This window comes from Rana temporaria, chromosome 4 (genome assembly GCF_905171775.1).
Source record: "Rana temporaria chromosome 4, aRanTem1.1, whole genome shotgun sequence".
NCBI lineage: Eukaryota > Metazoa > Chordata > Amphibia > Anura > Ranidae > Rana > Rana temporaria.
In genome coordinates this window covers 318,129,056-318,147,276 of record NC_053492.1, presented here as the reverse complement: position 1 = coordinate 318,147,276, position 18,221 = coordinate 318,129,056, and the positions used below count along the sequence as shown (strand labels likewise).

At 43.4% G+C, this 18,221-nt stretch overlaps 1 protein-coding gene across 2 annotated transcripts in view; it reads right to left on the bottom strand.

Moving 5' to 3' along the window:
* The window catches only part of FMN2 (formin 2), a 152,041-nt gene extending 135,381 nt beyond the window's left edge, over nucleotides 1–16,660 (bottom strand). Inside the window, exon 1 of one of the 2 annotated variants that reach the window (XR_005748711.1) lies at nucleotides 15,159–16,660. Coding sequence is in view for 1 of the 2 variants with exons in the window: in XM_040350649.1 (XP_040206583.1) it covers nucleotides 15,159–16,470 (1,312 nt within the window). In the remaining variant the exon portion in view is untranslated. The remainder of the gene's footprint in view (nucleotides 1–15,158) is intronic. The other variant, XM_040350649.1, reaches the window with a different exon arrangement.
* Nucleotides 16,661–18,221: the final 1,561 nt, after the last annotated feature.

Below are 18,221 nucleotides of genomic sequence, written 5' to 3'. Positions count from 1 at the left end.
ACAGGGTGTGCCAGGTGTGCCTGGGCACACCCTAATCACCCTGTGCTGCACAGATTCCCCCTGCTGCTAAAAAAATTTAATTGTAAAAATAAAAAAAATTGTAAACTACTGACACCAATATCTGCCCTACTGACACCATCCACTGCTCTACTGACACTGTCGATTGCCCTACTGCTAAATATATATATATATATATATATACAGGGAGTGCAGAATTATTAGGCAAATGAGTATTTTGACCACATCATCCTCTTTATGCATGTTGTCTTACTCCAAGCTGTATAGGCTCGAAAGCCTACTACCAATTAGGCATATTAGGTGATGTGCATCTCTGTAATGAGAAGGGGTGTGGTCTAATGACATCAACACCCTATATCAGGTGTGCATAATTATTAGGCAACTTCCTTTCCTTTGGCAAAATGGGTCAAAAGAAGGACTTGACAGGCTCAGAAAAGTCAAAAATAGTGAGATATCTTGCAGAGGGATGCAGCACTCTTAAAATTTCAAAGCTTCTGAAGCGTGATCATCGAACAATCAAGCGTTTCATTCAAAATAGTCAACAGGGTCGCAAGAAGCGTGTGGAAAAACCAAGGCGCAAAATAACTGCCCATGAACTGAGAAAAGTCAAGCGTGCAGCTGCCAAGATGCCACTTGCCACCAGTTTGGCCATATTTCAGAGCTGCAACATCACTGGAGTGCCCAAAAGCACAAGGTGTGCAATACTCAGAGACATGGCCAAGGTAAGAAAGGCTGAAAGACGACCACCACTGAACAAGACACACAAGCTGAAACGTCAAGACTGGGCCAAGAAATATCTCAAGACTGATTTTTCTAAAGTTTTATGGACTGATGAAATGAGAGTGAGTCTTGATGGGCCAGATGGATGGGCCCGTGGCTGGATTGGTAAAGGGCAGAGAGCTCCAGTCCGACTCAGACGCCAGCAAGGTGGAGGTGGAGTACTGGTTTGGGCTGGTATCATCAAAGATGAGCTTGTGGGGCCTTTTTGGGTTGAGGATGGAGTCAAGCTCAACTCCCAGTCCTACTGCCAGTTTCTGGAAGACACCTTCTTCAAGCAGTGGTACAGGAAGAAGTCTGCATCCTTCAAGAAAAACATGATTTTCATGCAGGACAATGCTCCATCACACGCGTCCAAGTACTCCACAGCGTGGCTGGCAAGAAAGGGTATAAAAGAAGAAAAACTAATGACATGGCCTCCTTGTTCACCTGATCTGAACCCCATTGAGAACCTGTGGTCCATCATCAAATGTGAGATTTACAAGGAGGGAAAACCGTACACTTCTCTGAACAGTGTCTGGGAGGCTGTGGTTGCTGCTGCACGCAATGTTGATGGTGAACAGATCAAAACACTGACAGAATCCATGGATGGCAGGCTTTTGAGTGTCCTTGCAAAGAAAGGTGGCTATATTGGTCACTGATTTGTTTTTGAATGTCAGAAATGTATATTTGTGAATGTTCAGATGTTATATTGGTTTCACTGGTAAAAATAAATAATTGAAATGGGTATATATTTTTTTTTTGTTAAGTTGCCTAATAATTATGCACAGTAATAGTCACCTGCACACACAGATATCCCCCTAAAATAGCTAACACTAAAAACAAACTAAAAACGACTTCCAAAAATATTCAGCTTTGATATTAATGAGTTTTTTGGGTTCATTGAGAACATGGTTGTTGTTCAATAATAAAATTAATGGGATCGCAGACGGGAATAGACCTTAACACTTAAATAAATAAATACATAAATAAATAAATAAATAATAGACAAAGACCACTGCTGGATTTTAAAAGGCCGCGGTTATTTAATATTGGTTTCAAAATATTGTGATACATACTATCAACAATATATAAATAAATAATCATAAATATAAAGCATTTAAAGCTAACCTAGCCACTACGACCCAGGCTGCCTAGCACAATTACCCAGCTAAAAACATCAGTGTTCAACTTCATAAACAGATAACTTTCATAAGTAAACATTAACAGCATAGCTAGTCCCCCTTTGCTTCTCTCTTTTTTTTTTTTTTTTTTTTTATCTTTATTATACACATTTTTTTTTTTTTTTTTGCAAAGGTGACACTACCACATACCAATAACCGCGACAAGGTAACTTCTGAACAGGGGGGGGTGGGAGGGGAAGAACACCACAGCTCCAAGTCTTCTGAGGCGAATGAGCCTGGTCCGGACGGAACCCGCTTTAAATAGCCCAGGATCGGGCTAAAGTCCACAGGTTCCGACCGGTTTAAACTGGCTCTTCCCGGGCTTTCTGACCAGAAGCCCAGGAAGGGTCATACAAAGTTCAAACGGCCCGCCAAATTCCCTCAGAGAGAGGTCACCTGGGGGCCAAGATGCTAAATTTGAACTAACCTTTCCCGGGCAATCTCTCAAGCCCAGAAAAGGTCACCCAAAGGCCACTAGCCATATCCTGCACATGAGAAAGGAGGGGAGGGGGGGGAAACAACACTACCCCCCCTCACCTAGAATTCACTGTCCCCCATCGCTCTCCCATGGAGAAAAGGGGGGTTAAATTGCCCCTTTTCTTATCATGGGATCGCAGACGGGAATAGACCTTAACACTTAAATAAATAAATACATAAATAAATAAATAAATAATAGACAAAGACCACTGCTGGATTTTAAAAGGCCGCGGTTATTTAATATTGGTTTCAAAATATTGTGATACATACTATCAACAATATATAAATAAATAATCATAAATATAAAGCATTTAAAGCTAACCTAGCCACTACGACCCAGGCTGCCTAGCACAATTACCCACAAGGCGGGTGGTAAAAACCACCAGCCACAGACCCAGACACCGCGGCCGATTCCACACAGGAGCCTAAGTCTGCGTTGAATATGTCTAAACCGATATCCGAAAGATGTACTCCGTCGGTTCTATATAGACCCGGAATGCCACCTTCCAGCTCCGTATGCCTAAAAGAAAAAATTCCTATATCTACAAGAAGTTTCGCTACCGCCCTATTTACTCTTTTCCTGATCTTTTCCATAGGGCGCATGGAAAGATGGGAAAGCCACACCAGTCTTTGAATTATTTCTGAAAAAATAATGACACATTTTGGAAAAATGGTCCTTATCTTTTGTAAATCATCCCTGATAGAAAAGATTATTTCCAAAGTCTCACGTTTGCCAATGTCGTTTCCCCCAAGATGAATAATTAAAATGTCAGGTGGGGGGAAACGAAGACAAAGTTGAGACAACTCTAGACATAACTCAGACCACAACATGCCCCTCTTACCACTCCAAAAAATCTTATATTTATTACAGTCTAAGCCTAAATTAACTGAATAACTTCTGTTCTTTGCTCTATAGTGCGCCCAATGCACAAACGAGTGACCAACGATCCAAATGATCTGAGGGTTTTCTGGAAAATCAAAAAGACTGATTAGGACGGACATATAACAGATAACTATCCGATCTCCACCTACCTATCTTTTTAATTTTGCTAACCTCTAATCCTAATCTAGCTGCTTCAGTTGCTGCCCCAATCCTAAAGGAGTGAGACGTCAGCTGAAGGTGATCCAACTTTAGTAACTTTAAACATTTCTTAAAAACACTAACAAATTGAAACTTTGTCAGAGGCAATCCGGACTCATGTAGAAAGAATTTTGAAGTCCCAGAAGGTCTAATCCTACAATACTTTTTTACCAGCAGGACTGGGCATATGTTAGAGTTATCCCAGGACTCCAGATTTACCCAACTACCTCTGCCCAGTTGGTCCGTTTTTGACCTTCCAATTAGGATCTTAACAGATCTCTCTGCAATAATGACGTCAGATGCTCTAATAGCAACTAATTCGGAAACTCTCAGTGCTGCAAAGAACATAAAAGAAAAGATAGCTTGAAAAAGGACAGACTCAAAAGAAGAAAAACAGATTCTATCCGTGACTGAGCATAGATCACTCAAAACCTTTGGAGTTATGGGCTTACGTGAATCAGTTGAAAAATTAGCTCTTTTATACCCTTTCAAAGCCTGTTTAACCGAAAAGTACTGCATGAGAGAAGGAAGATTATTTAATTTCAGAAAAAATGAAACTCCAGATAATGTTTTCTGTACATAAGACCAGGAATACTGTTTCTGGAATAAAAAACTTAAAAAACATAAAGCTAATTTCTCAGAAGAAGACCCAACCGATTCATGCATAGATTCCAAAAAACTTAAATAAATCTCCCAGGCTGACAGATATCCCGCCCAGGTTGTCGTAGCAACCGAATTAGCAATGTATTCTGATATGGGCCTTACACCAGATCCCATAAATTGTGTGGGCATGACGATCCCACACGATCCGCCTCTGGGAATAGCTGGAAGAACCGGTCCATCTGCAGACGAGATAAAGAATCCGCCAGGTCATTGTCCTTCCCCGCTACATGAACAGCCTTAAGCCATATATTCAGGCTCAAACACTTGAAAACTAAATATCTCAAAAAGACAATGACCGGCGGAGACTTGGATGTTAGACAGTTGATCGCATAAACAACACCCTTATTGTCTGTCCTTATTAAAATTCTCTTTCCACTGAAAAAAGAACCCCAAATCTCCAGGGCTACTACTATTGGAAATAATTCCAACAAAACTATATTCTTCACATAACCCTTTACCTTCCAATCCTGGGGCCAAAGGTCCGCACACCAATGTGTTTGCCATATTGCGGCAAAACCCACTGATCCTGCAGAGTCAGTAAAAAGAAAAAAGTCCCTGTCAAGAATGAAGTCCCCCTGCCAAACGGCTCGACCATTAAAATGCATAAGAAATTGAAGCCAAACCAATAGGTCTTCCCTCATGTCGTGAGACACACGCACATGAGAGAAGGGGGACTTCAGGCCAGAAATTGACATGTAAAGCCTTCTAGAAAAAATCTTTCCGACTGGCATAATCCTAGTGGCAAAGGCTAACATTCCTAATAAAGACTGCATATCTTTTAAAATAACCTTTTTTTTTCGTATTAATGACAATAAAAGTTGATTAAGCTTATCAATTTTATCATTGGGTAATCTGAATTCCATCAAAGTTGTATCAATATTGATACCCAGGAATTCTAGCGACGTGGATGGCCAAACTGTTTTCTCAAAAGCTAAAGGCACACCAAAATTAGCACAAATTTTAAAGAATGTGTCTAACAGTTTCGAGCAAACCGACGAACCTGAAGGGCCTAAAAATAAAAAGTCATCAAGATAGTGGACTATCAGGTCTGAACCTGATTCAGAGCTTACCGTCCAATCTAAAAATGATGAAAAAGATTCGAAATAAAAGCAAGACAGGGAACAACCCATGGGCAAACATTTATCAAAATAAAACTTACCATTAAAGAAAAAACCTAACGAATTAAAACATATTGGATTTATCGGGAGAAGGCGGAAGGCGGACCTAATGTCGGCCTTAGCCAACAAAGCCCCTTTTCCTAAAACTCTTAACTTTATTAGGGCGTCTTCAAATGAAGCATATGAGACTGAAGATAGCCCCTCATCAATCTGATCATTAAGAGATTTACCTTTAGGATGAGACAAATGATGTATCATCCTAAAAGAGCCTCTGTCTTTTTTAGGGACAATACCCAATGGGGAAACTCTGAAGTTCCTGAAAGGAGGGGAAGAAAAAGGACCCTCCACTCTTCCTTCCATAACTTCCGTCTCTATTTTTGTTTTAACTATCTCTGGATATGTATCTACTGATTTTAGATTTTTTACTAACGAACAACCCTGACCGGAAAAAACTGGGAGCATAAAACCATCTCTAAAACCTTCAATGAGGAGCTGGGCCTTCAGTCGGTCTGGGTACCGACTGAGCCATGGGTACATATTTTGAAGGATCACCGGGGTTACCGCTTTTGTAAATACTGGCCTGCTGATTGGCTGAAGACATTTTTTTAAAGCATTTGGTGACGGAATGGCCGCCTGCGCAGAAGGCACACTCATGCCTATATTTGCACGAGTTAGGCCATCTGCACTGGCTGTCATTGTAGTTAAAACAAATCCCTTTTTTGTAACCGGAATTGCTGAGGACTTGATTACTGGTGTTTGTTTTATTATAGGGTGGTCTTTGGGGAAGAAAAAGGTTTAACCAGAGACCTACATCTTTCACTCCCCATTTTAGTGTAGGGTGCACTGACAGTTTTTGACGAAAAGCTTCGTCGTAGCTAAACCAGGAAATACCAGAAAAATTTTTATAAGCTTCAAGAATTATGTCTAAATGCTGAAATAATCCAGCGCTTTTCTCAGGGAATTTTTCACATAAAGTCCCCGAGAAAATGCAGAAAGCCTGTAACCAATTGTTAAAATTTTTTTGCACAGGCCTTCTTCTTTCGTCTTCATCTCTTTTATCTGATTTAGCTACAAAATCTTTTGAAGATGGAAGCAAAGATAATATGTCTATGAATTCCCCCCGCCATATCTTTTCCTTTATTATACTAGATAAATGAAAACCTAGCGGAGAGATTTCACATGACATAGACTCCTTCAAACAGGTTTCAGGTAAATTTTGGGATCTAGCTGAAAGGGAATCAGGATTAACATTAAGTTGTAAATTTTGACAGTTAGGTAATACACCACTAGATGGCGACCATACGCTAATAGCAGAAGGCTCATTAGCTATACTGTCACCATGCAATGCCTGAGGATTCACATTCAGTTCCCTAGCAACCTGTGACAACAAATCAGCAATATTACACAGCAAAGTGTTAGCAGGTTCGTTCCTACCTGGTCTATCAGAGGGACCCAGGCTAGCAGTAGGCACTGGGACATTTTGTGTTGCTCCAACTTCAGTAGCAGGAGCTGCCATAGATCTGGAGGCAGCCCCCGACGTCCTCTGCGGTGACATCTGCGGCGCTGGCGATGGCTGAGGGGAAGCCCATCCGCCAGATGCTCTTCTCCCTCTGGAGCCTCTTCCTCCCGTTGACGAGCCGCCTCCCGGAGATCCGGCATTCCTGCAGGGGAAAAAATTTGAATTTCCCGCCGCCCCCCCCTGGCTCTGCCTCTAGCTCCGCCCCTGGCCCTGCCTCCGGAATTTGTGTTACGGTCCTCAGAAGGACCCGCTCTCTGAGCAATGGCTGCACGGGGAGGAGAGGGGGAGTATACCCTGCGCGGAGTGCGCATTCTTTTGGCCGCCTCCGGAGCCCGGACGGGGGTGCCGTTTCTTCTTTGCCGACGGACCGGCACCTCGATCTCCCTCCTCGGCGTGGCTTCCTCTTGACTCACGGCAGGCTCCAGGACTTCCAGCGGACGACGCTCCGGGACGGCGACGGACGAACCGGAACCTCCGCTGACCGTTGCGGCTCCCACCGGAGCCTCTTGACCCGAAGGTAGGTCCAAACACCGCCGGATCCAGTCCTCTCCGCCGTCCTCTCCCGCTCTCTCGATCAACCGGCGAAGCAGGCTCATTCTTCCGGCCTCAGAAGACGCTGTTTGCTCAAAGAAGAACACCACAGCTCCAAGTCTTCTGAGGCGAATGAGCCTGGTCCGGACGGAACCCGCTTTAAATAGCCCAGGATCGGGCTAAAGTCCACAGGTTCCGACCGGTTTAAACTGGCTCTTCCCGGGCTTTCTGACCAGAAGCCCAGGAAGGGTCATACAAAGTTCAAACGGCCCGCCAAATTCCCTCAGAGAGAGGTCACCTGGGGGCCAAGATGCTAAATTTGAACTAACCTTTCCCGGGCAATCTCTCAAGCCCAGAAAAGGTCACCCAAAGGCCACTAGCCATATCCTGCACATGAGAAAGGAGGGGAGGGGGGGGAAACAACACTACCCCCCCTCACCTAGAATTCACTGTCCCCCATCGCTCTCCCATGGAGAAAAGGGGGGTTAAATTGCCCCTTTTCTTATCATCCTCAAAAATACAACTTGCCTAATAATTCTGCACTCCCTGTATATATATATATATATATATATATATATATATATATATATATATATATATATATATTTATTTATTTATTTTTTAAACGCTAGTGTGCTTTGGGGTGCACACCCTAATGCAATAGGCTGCGCACACCTATGCGCTGGACATGTTTTGTAGCAGATCCATGAGTAGAGCAGGGGTGTTTTTTAGGGTTCTCACAGACCAGGGCCACCTCTGGGCACACAGATCAAAATGTTGAGGGGCTGTTAGGATACCTGATGACCACTTTGGATCAAATCTAAGACAAATATAATCTTTTTTAACTGAACAAAAATGAATTGGTCGGAAAACAGTAATGTCACATTATGATGACAAAATAAATAATAGATGGAATAAAGGAAGGTAATCGATACAATATTTCAATACCGTATAATGCATAGACTGTATCTTCTTCATATCTCAAGAGACCAAGGGGACTCATTTGAACAACTGTGGCATGTGCCAGGGTCTAGGCACCTGGAGAAGAAATTCATATTTTGGGAAGTCTGATATATTTGGGATGTTCTAATTCTATATGTGCGGCGGCGGCCTCCCTATGGACGTAAAGAAAGGCGAGTGATTGCTGGCTAGGTCTTCAACAATACAGCAAATGTATGCATTTGGACAAATTCTGCTGTTGGTTAGGCCGTCCATAAACAAATCAAAATGTGTCCGGTTCAGCTGAACAAATTCTTCTACAATTAGCTGTAGAAGAAAAAAAAATCCATAGTTCATGTTTGTTGTTTTTTCACACTTCAGGCAATTCCCACAATTCACCATTTCTTATCACATGTGAGCACACAGGGAGACTTGTGTTTTAATCTGATCGACTTGATATGATCAATATATTTACAGAAACAATAGACACTTGGGGTACACCTGTATGAAACATTAATCAAATTAAATTTGTTGCGCAATCGATTTTTCACTCGTTTAGGTTGATTGTTTAATAGCACCATGTATTGTCCACCATAACATTTTATTATACAGCTCATCAGTGTTGGTTTATTTCACAGACACAGACACAATTTCATTCTATTGTGGATTAGTATTTGGCTCACTTTTGCAACTGAAACTTTAACAGTATTCATCTAGGACCAAAATATAAAGCTACAGCACGACTGTAGAGTTAAAGTGGATGAAAACCTGATTCATGAAATTTGAGTGTTTTCTTATCTCTCTTTAAAGCACTATATCCCATGGCTTTCTCCTGCTCCGTACTGTTATCAGCCTGATTACTTCTGACAAGTTCTCTGTCAACTGAGATAAAAGCAGACAGAGTTGTGTGTTGGGGAAGATGCTATAGATTAGCAGAGTGCTGAATCATTCAACGAACAGCTCTGAAAGTCTCTACCTATGAGGAGAGGGGGTGTGTGCCTTTCCTCCAATCAGCTGTCTTGGCTGTATGCCCAGGCTTTACTGCAGTGCTGAACATAAAGAGAAAATCTCCTAACACGATCTGAACTTTCAAAACAATATATAAAGCTGAAGACAGCAGCTATACATGTAAAACTTATGTAGGGAGATATGTTTCATCTCTGTGTATCATCTGAGGCTGTTCACTTCACTGGGTATATGTGAGGGTTTACATCCACTTTAACCTTGTCATAGGTAAAGCTACCTGACCTACTGTAAAGCCTCATACACACGATCACATTTTCCAACAGGAATTGTGTGTTGACAGACTACTGGGGTGAAATCTGACTGTTTGTACGCTCCATCGGACAACTGTTGACTGATTTTCCATGGACAAATGTTGGATGGCAGGCTTTAAAATTTTCTGTGGACAACGGTCTGTTGTCAGATTTTCCGATCGTGTGTACAAGTCCATCAGACAAAAGTCCAAAGTACAAACACGCATGCTCAGAATCAATGCTCACCAAACACGACATTAGCAAAAGGTGCCCAAACGGTGGCGCTAAAGAGCTGAAAAACCATGTAGTACATCTAGTATGTCACTACGTTCATGTTTGTTGGCCGCCAAGTGTGTGTCGTTTGTTGCAAGACAAAATCCAGGCACACACCCTTCGGACAAAATTCTGACACTTTGGGGGTTATTTACGAAAAGGCAAATCCACTTTGCACTACAAGTGCACTTTCAAGTACAGTCACCGTAGATTTGAGGGGACATGCAAGGAAAATAAAAAACAACATTTTAGCTTACACATGATTGGATGATAAAATCAGCAGAGCTTCCCCTCTTTTTAGATCTTCCCCTCAGATCAACAGCGACTGCACTTGAAAGTGCACTTGTAGTGCAAAGTGGATTTGCCTTTCGTAAATAACCCCCTTTGCAGAAAATTTGATCGTGTGTACGAGGCTTAAGACTAAAAAATGTATGATAGTGGTCCACAGTATGTTGCAGCAATCACACTCTTCACAGTCTCTGTGTACATTTACTTTTCACAGCTTTTTTCTTCTTTGGTGCAAATTTTCAAGCCTCTCAAAGGATGCGTCATCATGTCAACATCACTGACTTTAAATAGGTTAGCACAAATTTCTATTTAAGTAACATGGTTTCAATTCAGTGAGAAAAGCCTGATGCCAAGGCTCAGAAAGAGCAAATCACAGCGCTCTGTGTACAAGGTAAAAATAAGTCCACACACAAGTCTAAAAAGATTGAAGAGTGAGCAAGCTATAACAATAATTTTCTAACACATGATCCCTTTGGTCTTTTAAATATACAACTGAAAGTGTTTTATCATATCCGTTCAAGTGCAAAAACAAAAGTAGCAATAGCATCCAGCCTAAAATCTAGTGAACGGATAACTTCATGTACTTTCTGCCACTTGACTGTTATCAGTTAGTATTGTTCTCTGCGATCACTGTGAACTACAAAACACCTCCCCCTCTTGGACTCCCACTAACACACAGCTCCTTTCTCTATCTGCAACGTAGAGAGCGTCCTGACTCTCCTGTAGTCCAAGGGAGGGGGCGAGCACGACACTCCACACCAGGGAGAAAGCCTCACATTACTGTGTGGAGTTGCAGACAGAAGAACAGGAAGTGAGGATTTCTCAGAAGAAATAAAGACATTTAAAAGGAAAATGGAAGGATGAGGTAAGTGAAGGAGGACTGCACTAAGGTAAAGCAAGCTATTTAGGGAAGAAAAAATTGTACCTTTACAACCTCTTAATGATAGAAGACAGGAACTAATAGAAAATCACTTTTAATATAATTTCAAAATAAATCAACAAAAAGTTATTTAAAGTGGTATTAAACCAAAAAAAAAACATTTATCATATTGCAGCTTACCAATTCTTAGATGTGATGGCTGCATTAGATTTGTTTTATAGGCTTGCTTTCTTTTTTTTTTTCATTTGGTGATCTGTTGTTCTCTTGCAGATTGTATCAGTTACAGGGATGAGACAAACCATTTAAAACTGACAGGGGTGCTTACAAAGTTCAGTTTTTATTCATTCATGTATAACCTTCATCCCAAAAGGAAATTTAAATCTGCTAGTACATCTTAAGCCTTGTACACACGACCGAGGAACTCGACGGGCGAAACACATCATTTTCCTCGTCGAGTTCCTTGTTAGGCTGTCGAGGAACTCGACAAGGTAAGTTTCTCCATTCCCGTCGAGGAAATAGAGAACTTGCTCTCTTTTTGGCTAGTCGAGTTTCTCGACAGTTTCCTTGACGAAAATGTACACACGACCGGTTTCCTCGGCAAAAAAAATATCTCCCAGCAAGTTTCTTGCTGGTTTTTGCCGAGAAACTCGGTCGTGTGTACGAGGCCTAAGTGTCCGTGTGCGGGCTCTGCTTTGCTCTGCGGGGATCGCTCCGTCGATCCCCGCTGAGCAGGCAGATGACAGGTCGATCTCTGCACACTGTGCAGGGACCGACCTGTCTGTGTGCTGCTCTTCGCTATGGGGGATCTGATGAAGACGGACCGTAGAGTCCGCCTTCATCTGACATGATCCAGGGCCATCTTAATAGCATCATGGGCCCCTGGGAAAAGTAATGCTCTGGGGCCCCTACAATGGAGACAGCGCAGGTAAACAGACCACATATCCCCCCTGCATTCTGATCCCTCTACACCCCAGATATCCCCCCTGCACTCTAATCCCTCTACACCCCAGATATCCCCCCTCGACTCTGATCCCTCTATACTCCAGATATCCCCCCCAGCACTCTGACCCCTCTACACCCCAGATATCCCCACAGCACTCTGACCCCTCTACACCCTAGATATCCCCCCAGCACCCTGATCATTCTACACCCCAGATATCCCCCCAGCACTCTGACCCCTCTACACCCCAGATATCCCCTCCACCACTCTGACCCCTCTACACCCCAGATATCCCCCTAGCACTCTGACCCCTCTACACCCCAGATATCCCCCCAGCACTCTGACCCCTCTACACCCTAGATATCCCCCCAGCACCCTGATCATTCTACACCCCAGATATCCCCCCAGCACTCTGACCCCTCTACACCCCAGATATCCCCCCCAGCACTCTGACCCCTCTACACCCCAGATATCTCCCTAGCACTCTGACCCCTCTACACCCCAGATATCCCCCCAGCACTCTGACCCCTCTACACCCTAGATATCCCCCCAGCACCCTGATCCTTCTACACCCCAGATATCCCCCCAGCACTATGACCCCTCTACACCCCAGATATCCCCCCTGCACTCTGACCCCTCTACACCCTGCTTTGGGGAAAGTGCAGGAGCCCCCCATGCAGCTGGGGCCCCTGGGCAGTGCCCAGGTGTGCCCACTCATTAAGACAGCCCTGATCCGATCCACCAGACAGATCGAAAATAGGGTTTCCATCCGTCGCACTTTAGCGGGTCGGAGCTCCATAGGTGCACGGAGCGTCCGTTCAGGTCCGCCTAAAAAACGTAAAGGCCCCATGTGAAAGGGGCATTCCACTCCCCTTCTCCTAGACTGACAATGCTGCTGTCCAAAGTTGCCTCCTGTTCTCATTCATTCAGAGTGGGGGAACTCGAATACAGGAGGTATGTTAATGGCCAGAACACCAGAAATAAGCCTTAAAAAAAAATACAGTTACCACATGTAACAATTAGTAAGCTAATATATTACATTGTGAGTGGGTTGTGTTTCCGCGCCAAGAAAGTAAAATAAGTAGGTAGCGATTATTCACAATGTGAATGAATACGTGACAAGCTGCTCCTCTGAGTCAAAATATTAAAATGAATATAGTGCAATAGGATGAAAAATTGTGATAGAGGGTGCTAGTGAAATAAATACCTAACCTATGGGACACCCTCGCTGGTAGGGACCCAAGGTAGGGGTGATCCAATAATTTGTATAAAATTAATAAACCGCTCTGGTGAACAAAGGAAACTCAACACATACTAAATAGTATCTAGATAGCAGAGTGAGTACATATAAAACAAGTGAAATAAAATAATATGAACAAATAGGTTATCTCAGACACTCATAAGAAGTGAAATCACATTATTGTGAAAAGGATAGTAAGGTGTCTCATAAATAGCACCACACAAAAAAACAGTCCATATGAAGTTGCCTTCGCAGGGTAGTTCAATAGGTATTGATGCGATAACTAGTAAGTGATAATGCAGCCACCACCAGGGGCGGACTGACCATTGAGTCACTCAGGCACTGCCCGAGGGCCCCATGCCACTAGGGGGCCCCATCAGGGTTGCCAGGCTCAGTAAAACCAGGGACAGTATGTAAAAATCTGTGTTTTTTTTAGATCTGTCCCTGATATGTCCGAAACTGACATGCTTTTAATGTGAATATCCCAAGATTTTAGCTGCCCTGCCTCTGCACTGCCTCCTGGCGTGGTGGCCATCTGTAAGCCAGAGGGGCCCCATAATCTTCTATTGCCCGGGGGCCCCATGAGTTGTCAGTCCGCCCCTGGCCACCACCATCTGTTTAAACTTCACCCGATGTGCTCAGGTCAGGGAATGCCCTTACCGGATGGAGTGGACCTATTTAATTAAAAATAAGGTCTGCAGAACTGAGCAGGTTAAAGTACCTGCACACTATGCACCAGCTGTTCAGGCGGTCGTACTATCTGGGCCAATGGTGTCTCAGGATTTCGTCAGCAAAACAAAAAGGAAAGCTAATAGTGTATTACCGCTTTATTAAAATGTATAAAAACATACAAGGCTGATTGGCCCCTTACTTTGGTGGGTGCCTGCCCGGCACTAGGACTGTGTGCGTTGTATACAGGAGCCTGTATCGATGTCACAGGCTGCTCGGTGTGGGGCGTCCCAATCGAAGGTGCAGAGTGTGTGTGCCGGATCAGCTGTGGAGCGGGGAGGCAGTCTGACATCCCCGCTCCACAGCTGATCCAGGGCACACACTCTGCACCTTCGATTGGGACGCCCCACACCGAGCAGCCTGTGACATCGATACAGGCTCCTGTATACAACGCACACAGTCCTAGTGCCGGGCAGGCACCCAACAAAGTAAGGGGCCAATCAGCCTTGTATGTTTTTATACATTTTAATAAAGCGGTAATACACTATTAGCTTTCCTTTTTGTTTTGCTGATGAAATCCTGAGACACCATTGGCCCAGAGAGTACGACCGCCTGAACAGCTGGTGTATAGTGTGCAGGTACTTTAACCTGCTCAGCTCTGCAGACCTTATTTTTAATTAAATAGGTCCACTCCATCCGGTAAGCGCATTCCCTGACCTGAGCACATCGGGTGAAGTTTAAACAGATGGTGGTGGCTGCATTATCACTTACTAGTTATCGCATGAATACCTATTGAACTACCCTGCGAAGGCAACTTCATATGGACTGTGTTTTTTTGTGTGGTGCTATTTATGAGACACCTTACTATCCTTTTCACACCAATGTGATTTCACTTCTTATGAGTGTCTGAGATAACCTATTTGTTCATATTATTTTATTTCACTTGTTTTATATGTACTCACTCTGCTATCTAGATACTATTTAGTATGTGTTGAGTTTCCTTTGTTCACCAGAGCGGTTTATTAATTTTATACAAATTATTGGATCACCCCTACCTTGGGTCCCTACCAGCGAGGGTGTCCCATAGGTTAGGTATTTATTTCACTAGCGCCCCCTATCACAATTTTTCATAATATATTACATTGTTGGTTTTGGGTTTAATACCGCTTTAATTTATAACCAGTTTTATATTTACAGATTCCCATGTAACCATACCTATACAATAGCAGTAAGATAAACAATTGTAAATATCAAGGTCCTATGAAAATATGAAATAACTGAAACAATGATTGTTTTACAATAAAGGAGTACTAAATATCCTCTCACCTGAAAGTATATTGGGAAAGCTTAAAGAAGACAGAGGGACATTTGCAGTATTCTTGGAGACACCACCATCTTTGGATCCATACAATAAAATATCTGGGGAACTTCTGTTGGTCATGTTTTTTTTTTGCACCTTGATTAGTTTAGTTGTCCAGTCTGCAGACTTGCTGTTGATTCCGGATAAGCTGCTGGACATGTTCTCGCCTTCTTCACCTTCTCCTTTTTTGAAGTGCTGCGGTTGTTGATACTTAGATGAACTTGGAGACCGGCTTGTTTTACCTGCAGAATGGGGTTGGACTTCCGTCCAGTTTTCAGTAGCTGGGGAACTTTCCTGAGAGACTTCTGCCATGCTAGAAAGTATTTCAGCAGAATTTTCTTTAGATAAAACATATCTCTCCTCAGTCATATCAGTTCCATTATCTATTTTATTTTCTATGTAACGTTGAGCCACGATATCTCCATCTGTGCTGTCACATGTTGTGTTAATCTCAGCTGGGGAAACTGTGTCGGTTATGGAAGAGACCTCATCAATTTCCTTTGCTACTATTTGCCTATCATCTGCACAATTGGGGATCTGTTTTTCCACAGCGATTTTGGTTCTGACAATTTCAGGGGTTCCTCCGCTAATACCATTAGAGACTATAGATTTTTTCTCTTCTTCTTGGGGGCTCCCAGGCAGTTTTTCTTTATTAGACGGGAACTGTTCACTGACATCCCAAAATAAAGTATGAGAGCTTGTGAGTTGTCCTTGAAACATTTTCGACAAATCTCCAGCTTCACTGCACCCTTCCTGAGAGAACTGCATCTTAATTGCCTGCTGAATATCTGAGAGCAAATCATCTTGTTCTGTGGCTGAATGGAAGCTGTATATATCCGTGTCAGATCCCGAACTGGTCTTTTGTCCCTCCTGTGTCTCATTTGCAGCGGCTGCTGTCAAGGATTTGCAGACAAAATGATCAGCATCTGTATCAGAGAGGCCTCCTTCATCTGCTGAGATGCTAATTTCTGGAGTTTTCGTAGCAATAGAAAGGGTACTGTCCATCTCTTCGGTTTGCATATTTGGCCCCCCCAGGACATCCTCTTTTGAATCGCAGGTGCCATCTCTGGACCTGGATAGTGTCTTTCTTATCCTCAGATTGGAAAACACAGATGATCTCGACTCAGACTTGCTTCTTTTCTTACCATGGTGGTCGCTGCGTTTTCCTAGGGTCCTTCTGCCTCCTTTTTTTGCATTCTCTCCATCGTCAGGCCTAGGGTCTATTCTGTCCTGCCCATCACCAGAGGATTTCTTTAGCTTCCCATCCTGATTCCCCATCTTGTTCAGAAATAGGATTTCTCTATTGAATCCGTCATTTCCCTAGCATATAAAGAAAGAGCTTAGAGAAGGAGAAATCTCTTCATTCTGCTCCTACAGGAAGAGATGCTTTAGTCTGTTGTGTTTCTCTTCCGTCTGCTGCCTTTGTGCATAATGAGCAGCTTGCAGGCTGCTCCTCAGAGACATGCTCAGTGCTCAGCTGCACATTGCTGACAGCTTCAAGCTGAAGCTGATCCTGATGAAATTGCTGCGTGGTCCTCATCTGTGTACATCATTACAGCAGCCTCATTCTCAGAGCATTCACAATATTTTAATGAATGAATCTTATAGAAAAATATGTTACAATCAAGATTTATAGTTAATCACATAAAAAAATGACACAAAATGCACGATAAAGCTAGAACACTTGGCAGAGGGTTACAAATAAATTAGCATGAGAAATAATATACAGAATAATTTTGAACTAGTATTATGCAATAAATGCTGAGTCATCTCAACAGAGCTTTTTTTCTCAAAAAGGTGCAGGAACTCAACCACGACCCCATTCAAATTTCACAAACAGTAGAAGGGTCTTAAAGAGGCATTAAATACCAGGATTGCATTACATACTTATAGCCAGATTCAAAGAGAGTTAGGCCGGCGTATCAGTAGATACGCCGAGCTAACACGGAATCTGCGCCGTCCTAAGTTTAAGTGTATGCTCAAACTGACATACACCTTAACCTAGCTAAGATACGACGGCCTGCGCTGTCGTATCTTAGGGTGCAATTTTTCCTTTGACCGCTAGGTGGCGCTTCCGTTGAGTTCGGCGTAGAATAAGAAAATGCCTAGATACGCCGATTCACGAACGTACATGCGCCCGTCACAGTAAAGATACGCCGCTTACGTAAGGCATTTTCCGGGGTAAAGTTATTCCATCAAATAGCTGGCCTAGTCAATGTTAAGTATGGTCGTCTTTCCTGCGTCGAAATTTGAAAATTGTACGTCGTTTGCGTAAGTCGTCCGTGAATAGGGCTGGACGTAATTTACGTTCACGTCGAAACCAACACGTCCTTGCGGCGTACTTTGGAGCAATGCACACTGGGATATGTACACGGACGGCGCATGCACCGTTCGTAAAAAAACATCAATTACGTCGGGTCACAGTTAATATACATAAAACACGCCCCCCACATCCTCATTTGAATTAGGCGCGCTTACGCCGGCCAATTTACGATACGCTGCTGTAACTTAGGGGGCAAGTGCTTTGTGAATATAGAACTTGCCTATCTAACTTACGGCGGCGTAGTGTAAATGCCATACGCTACGCCTGCCTAACGTTGTGCGCCCCTACCTAAATCTAGCTATAGTGTAGAGTTCAGGGGGGTTAAACACAGAGTGCAGAGCTGTCACTTGTAAACACAGAAACCAGACTTCTGTGTTTACAAGTGATTGTGGTGAGCAGGCACCAAAGGGTCTGAGCCAGAGGTGGTGGAACTGAGTTCCCCCAAGTTCCCCCTGAAAAAAAGCCCTGCATCTCAGATGTCTGCAAGTGTACAGTTATAGCAGATAGAGATGGCCTGCCGGTTCGCCCGGCGGTCGTTTCGCGGCAAACTTTGCTCGTTCGCAGTCCGCCAAACCAGCAGACATCTGGCGATGTTCGCGGACGTCTGCAATGTTACATGGGTAAGAACTTTGACCTATGACACATCCATCAGGTGGTGCAGGACAGCCAATTGAGACATTTCAGCACATGGACATACCCCCTACCT